Below are 6609 nucleotides of genomic sequence, written 5' to 3' on the forward strand. Positions count from 1 at the left end.
AATATGACTGGACAACAGGGGTGCAATCTAATGAAAATAGACTGAGTGGGGAAACCTAGCATGGCCTCCCCGTCTAGATTCTTCTTGGCCTGTCTGAGCATTCGTCCTTTTTTCTGGGTATGGAGGGCAGGACCCTCTCTGGAATGAGGATCTTATGACCTACAATCACACAAGTAGGTCAGATAATTTCACTGTGGCCGCTTTTTACACAGAAAGGCTGAAACAATCTGAATACAGAGCACGAAGGGATATTTTGATAATTCTTAGAGGTATCCAAATTGTTACTCAGCAAAAAAACAGGTCTCTTTCTAGGAGGGCATTCTGCTGCTAACAAATATGATATTCTTTGTATTTTTTCCCCAAAAAGAATTTGAGATTTGGGATTGAAGTTTATCTTTAGTTCCTCTACTCAATTCCGACCTACAGGGTCAGTGGTTACTCTAGATAAGAACAGCCTCATCCTCTCGATGCCCCCAGAGCAGGGGTGGAGGGTGGGCGGGAAGTGGCCAGAATTGGGTGAGCGCACCCTAGAGGCCTCCTCCTCCTCCCTATTCAGTTACTCCCCCTTTCTTCTCCAGATCTGGGAAGCCTTCCAGCTGGGGGCAGCAGGACAGCCTCCATTCCCCCCGAGCCCGCCTCCCACCCCCGGGAGAGGTGGTAGTGTTGGGAGAATGCCCTCCTAGAAAGAGACTTGGGTTTTGCTCCCTAGGAGCCCTGAAATAGCTTTGGCCAGAATTCCACATCTCCCATTAGAACCTCTGCTTTGTGTCCTTTGTTAACCTCCAAGTCTACTTGGTGAAAACGGCCCGCGAAGAAGTGACAAGGACTTTGTTCCTAGTGTGCCGGGTTTGGGCACCAGTGCTGTAGTGGCTTTCTCTGCTGCTCCTTGTGCATCAGCAGACAGATGTGGTTCACATAGGAAGAAGGACTAATGTAGGCAAAGATTTGCTCTTTCTTCAGCAGCTCCGGAAAGACGGCGGCCTGGGTGATTCACCACTCCTTCCTCACGTCCTTGATTTTATTTGAACTGAGCTCTAGATGCTCCTCCCACCCTTTTCCTCTTGGAAGCCAAACCCCTTTGTAATCTGTATAAGGCCCACACCGTAGGAGCTGAGTGATTGCAGAAACTGGCCTTCCATCTCTCTCAGACACCAAGCTGCAGATCCAGGTAAGCAGCCCAAGAGGTGTTCTCAGGTGCCGCTTCTGCTTCAGGGTTGGAGAGGAGGGAGCTAGGGCCAGTCCACAGCACTGACAAAGCTTGGATGATGCTAGCGCTGAAAACATGTGGCCCAGGCAAACATCAGCTGGGGGCAGAGGGGTCAGGATGGAACGTGCAGGCTGCAGAGCATCCATGGGACTGGAGAAGAAGGAGCCCCCAAGTTGGGGGAGGCCAGCATTTCTCTTTGGAATACAATGGAATCTTTTATGATGCCAGCGTCAGGCACTGGCCTGACTTCCCTTATGCTGTAGGACAACAAGGCTCTGTCACCCATGGTCCTGGATGTCGGGGATACAATTTGGTTCATGATTTATTCAAACTGACGTTTCGATGAGCCATTTGAGCACTGGGTACAAATGTATTTTGGATCAAAGAAACTCCAGTATTCAAAGATAGTAACTGACAGGATTTTAGGTCACTTCGTAGGTCACCACCTAGAGGGGAGGAAGACCTCGCTTTGCAGAGTGGGAATAAAACGCTTGTGGAGAAAGGTACACGTGAGTGTCTCATTACACGAAAAACCTCAGGAAGTGGGATGGACGTCTTTCTGGCTGACCTGAAACAGAAACTGTAAACCAGGGAAGCCGTAGGTGGGAGCTGGAGTTCTTTTTCTAATAGGGCTCTTTTCCTTCTCTCTCCTTTTCTCAATTAGGCTTTTCCGGGAAAGTGAGGCCACCATGGCTCTGGAGAAGTCTCTTGTCCTGCTCCCCCTGTTTGTCCTGATGCTGCTGGTGCTGGGCTGGGTCCAGCCTTCCCTGGGCAAGGAATCCCGGGCCAAGAAATTCCAGCGGCAGCACATGGACTCAGACAGTTCCCCCAGCAGCAACTCCACCTACTGCAACCAAATGATGAGGCGCCGGAATATGACACAGGGGCGGTGCAAACCAGTGAACACCTTTGTGCACGAGCCCCTGGTAGATGTCCAGAATGTCTGCTTCCAGGAAAAGGTCACCTGCAAGAACGGGCAGGCCAACTGCTACAAGAGCAACTCCAGCATGCACATCACAGACTGCCGCCTGACAAACGGCTCCAGGTACCCCAACTGTGCATACCGGACCAGCCCGAAGGAGAGACACATCATTGTGGCCTGTGAAGGGAGCCCATATGTGCCAGTCCACTTCGACGCTTCTGTGGAAGACTCCACCTAAGATCAGAGCGGCGAGATACCCCACCTCCCTCAACCTCATCCTTTCCACAGCTGCCTCCTCCCTCTTCCTTCCCTGCTGTGAAAGAAGCAACCCCAGTCAGGGCTCCTATTCAACACACGCATGCTTCCCTTTCCTGAGTCCCATCCCTGCGTGATTTTAGGGGTGAAGAGTGGGTTGTGAGGTGGGCCCCATGTTAACCCCTCCACTCTTTCTTTCAATAAAACACAGTTGCAAACACCTGATTTCTGAAGCGGTTCTGTCTAGGTACTGTTTCTGGCGTTGCCTTCCAGCGATGGGTAAGAACTGTAAATCTGATTCACTTTGGAGAACGGTGAATGAAGTAATTAAATGCCTTCCCTTCTGACTTGGATTTTAGTGGCTTGAGAAAATTCCTTTCCTTGTAGATTCGTTGATGCCAAACATAAAACTGTTAAGTGTGGGCTGTTTTCGACAAAAGGGAGCTACAGCCTGGGACACTGCCATGCAGGGTGACCTGACAGAGGGGCGAAGCTCAAATACAATCATTCTCTGGCACAGGAGGAGGGCAAGTGTGACCTCAGGAAGATCCTGCTTAGCCTCAGGGTGGGGATGAGGACTCAATGAAATTATGATCCTAAATTTCCATTTTCCTTTTTTTTTTTTTTTTTTTAGTGAGCTATTACTAAATCAGAAAAATGTGCACCTCTTAGTTGCCAGAACCTTACATTTTAGAGCTAGAAGTGACTTTGGAGAGCACGGAATTGAGGGATAGCAAGTAGATTTCAGTTTGTCTACCAACTCTAATTGGAAGTGCCGGTCGGGCGCGGTGGCTCACACCTATAATCCCAGCACTTTGGGAGGTTGAGGCAGGTGGATCACCTGAGGTCAGGAGTTCAAGACCAGCCCGGCCAGCATGGTGAAACTCCATCTCTACTAAAAATACAAAAAGTAGTGGGGCGTGGTAATCCAGCTACTAGGGAGGCTGAGGCAGGAGAATCACTTGAACCTGGGAGGCGGAGGTTGCAGTGAGCTGAGATGGTGCCGCTTCACTCCAGCCTGGGCAATAAGAGTGAAACTCTGTCTCAAAAAGAAAAAGAAAGTGCCTACCCAAAATGCTGTAAAAAAAATTCTGGACAGTGATGTGGTTGAACAACAGCCTCTATTGAAGGCATGAGAGGGGGAAGGGTGTGTGTGCCACACATTTGCCATCCCTGACCAAATGTGACCCCTGCCTTTCCAGTGACTTCCACGTGGCTTGTTGCTAGTTAGTGGCACAGCTGGGACTACACCTTAGTTTCCTGACTTCCAAGCCATTGTTGTAACTCAGGAAGCCATTGTTGTAACTCAGGAAGAAAGCTCCCCTCCTCCCTAAGTGCTGTGGAGCAGTAGCTGTCTCCCAGAGCTTGCTGGTGGGCTCTCACAGGCTCCCAGTGTTCTTAGCCTGTGAGTCCACTCCATTCTTGGCCCCCCGTCCTGACAGCCACTGAAAGACTACCTTTGGCATCTGTCAACACTTAACCTGGGAGGCAGAGGTTGCAGTGAGCCGACATCGCGCCACTGCATTCCAGCCTGAGGACAGAGCAAGATTCCATCTTGCGGGGTGGGGGGGGGGAAGCTTGCCATATAAAGAATACTTTCTGCAGGCCCTGTGCGGAGATCCACTGTCTTGTGGCTGCCTGAGACATGGCATCTATTTGTAAGTCTCTATTAAATGTTTCTTTTTGAGAAACTGAACTTGTCGTGAAGTGGGATTTAAGGAACCAGAGAGACCAGATGGCGTGCAGGAGGGTGTTTATTTTAAGGTGTACACTGGCCCAGCGGACTTGTGTCTTAAAAGGCTGAGCCCAGAACAAAGAAAATGAGTCCCTTTTAAGCATTTTGAGGCGGGAACTAAGTGAAGCAGGCTTACAGAAGCGAGAACAAAAGGCTACTGTGACACTTTTGCAACACGTCTTACATCTCTGTGAGAACTTGGTTTGCAGCTTATGCTTATCTGTCTTGTGACCTTGCAGCTGTGCAGGGAAGAAAGAAACAGTTTACAGAGCCTACAAAATATGTGGAGGATAGATATGGTTAACGTTTCTTGGGACAGACAGTTAATATTCTCTTCTAACTTTAACTTCAGGGGGGCTACTTAAATTCTTTCCAGGCTTGGTTAATACAGCAGTTCATTCGATGAACTATTGCCATTTCTCTTACTATTATTACATATGTTATGATTCTGCTATTTTCTCGGTTTCCCACTTCGGTCAAGCCCTTTCTTTGGCCTCTCATCTCCCTCAGCCCTTGGGGGTACAGTAGCATAGACCTGCTCACTGCAGAACAAGGAAGGAGGAAGCAGGAGAAACCAAACCTGCCACACTTTGTTCTTGAACTTCCGGCCTCCAGTGAGAAAATAAATTTCTGGCTGGGTATGCTGCCTCACGCCTGTAATCCCAGCACTTTGGGAGGCTGAGGCAGGAGGATTGCTTGAGCTCAGGAGTTCAAGAACAGCCTGGGCAACATAGTGAGACCCCCGTCTCTATAAAAAATATTAAGAAATTAGCCAGGCAAGGTTGCAAATACCTATATGCCAGCTACTCGGGAGGCTGAGATGGAGGATCACTTGAGCCTGGGAGGTCGAGGCTGCACTCCAGCCTGGGCAACAATGAGACCCTGTCTCAAAATTTTAAAAAATAAATACATTTCTATCGTTTGAGCCGCCCATTTTGTTATGGCAGCCCTAGCAAATGAATACACCCTCTAACCAATTCTTCCACTTCTCTTGGATTGCATCTGTAGCTGCCCTGACACATCCCTATGGGGGGCTGGTCTAAATTAGATGCCACAGTGGTGGGGATGGGGTGGCTGCAGGGTAAATAGAAGTGTCTGTGGGGACAAATGAACACCTACTTCTTCCTGGGACAGCTGGATGGAGTGGAGGGACTTTAGAAACTGTTAACAGGTCTTAGGGAACTGGCCCTGCCTCCCTTCTGAGGCTGCTGTAGGGGGGGAAAAAACGTAGGGGCATGAAAGCCCTTGGGAAGATGTGAAGTGAGGCAGCCTTCGTGCATGCTTGGTCAGTTGTGTACCGCCAGCTAGTTAGTGTGCAACAGCCCTCACGCTTCCTCTGCAACTTCTCCCCTGCCATCAGCTGAGCTTTCATGTTCTCAGTTCATGTTCTCGGTTCAGGAGTGTTCATGTTCTCAGTTACTCTTGGAATATGATTCAATTCAGAAATTCCCAATGCACTATTAATGAACATAGAGAGACGGATATACTCTTCTACCAAAAAAAATCTGCCCTTTTAAAATCCAGGGAATGTCTGGACATACACATTCTTAAGTCAAAGGAACATTTTTCTAGCATTTGTGAAAGAAGGAGTGAATGAATGGAGGTTGGAGGGAGTGCAGTAGTTACAAAGATTAGCTTATTTTTTATGGGTCTAGCCTGGATTTTAAAAACCTGAGACAGGATAACAACTCCAAGTGCCTGTTGGACTTCTGTAAAATGAAAATATTCGTAACAATTAATTAGAAGTACTGTGGTGAAGATAACATTCAGAGAAAGCATAGTGTTCAGCATCTGTGGACACTCAGAAAGTTAGCCACTATCACCAAGGCATGTGGTATGGTGTTTAAGAGCCTTGGCTCTGGAGTGAAGCAGACTTGTTTCACACTCCACTGTGCCTTTTGGGAGTAGTGTGGCCGCAGGCAAGGAACGTAACTTTTTTAACATCAGGTTCCCTATGTAAAATTCATGATAATCATGGTATCAACTGCAGAGATTTGTTGAGGATTAGTTGAGGTCACATATAAAAAATATTTAGGACAATGTCTGTACATAATAAAAGCTATTACTCTTAGAATCAAGAATCATACATCCTATTCTATCACTTGCATGCAACCAATCCAAGACTGGGGACAGAATTGGCAATGTCTCACTACAGTTTTCTGTATTTATAATTCAAGGTGCCAACATATGATCTTTGTTTGGGGGCCTCAGATGAAAGGGGGGCCAGGAACATTAGTACTGGAACTCATAGGAGTATGAATTCTATCATCCCAAGAGAGGGGATAACCAGAGATCTAGAAAGCACAGAAGATCAGGCAGAGATGGTAGAAAGGCCTAAACTTGATTTCAAGAACCAACTCTCAAAAGAGGGAGTATAAAACCAGTGTATACACCAAGTACAGTCATGTTTTGCTGAATGATGGGGATACAATGTGTCGTTGAGTGACTTCATCATTGTTGGGAACCTTATAGACTATATTACCTGAAACT

General features: G+C 47.6%; 1 protein-coding gene across 2 annotated transcripts; it reads left to right on the forward strand.

The window, feature by feature from the left end:
- Window positions 1–892: 892 nt before the first annotated feature.
- On the forward strand, window positions 893–2609 carry LOC115830345 (ribonuclease pancreatic). Of its 2 annotated transcripts, none has more exons than XM_030808343.1 (2): window positions 893–1168; window positions 1872–2609. In XM_030808343.1, exon 2 carries the CDS (start codon window positions 1897–1899, stop codon window positions 2365–2367), a length of 471 nt encoding a protein of 156 aa, XP_030664203.1. In that variant the 5' UTR covers window positions 893–1168; window positions 1872–1896; the 3' UTR covers window positions 2368–2609. The 2 variants fall into 2 exon arrangements, with proteins under 2 accessions (XP_030664203.1, XP_030664204.1); XM_030808344.1 differs by lacking the exon at window positions 893–1168 and adding an exon at window positions 1528–1716.
- The last annotated feature ends 4000 nt before the right edge of the window (window positions 2610–6609 follow it).

This window comes from Nomascus leucogenys, unplaced genomic scaffold (assembly GCF_006542625.1).
Source record: "Nomascus leucogenys isolate Asia unplaced genomic scaffold, Asia_NLE_v1 Super-Scaffold_361, whole genome shotgun sequence".
Classification (NCBI taxonomy): Eukaryota; Metazoa; Chordata; class Mammalia; order Primates; family Hylobatidae; genus Nomascus; species Nomascus leucogenys.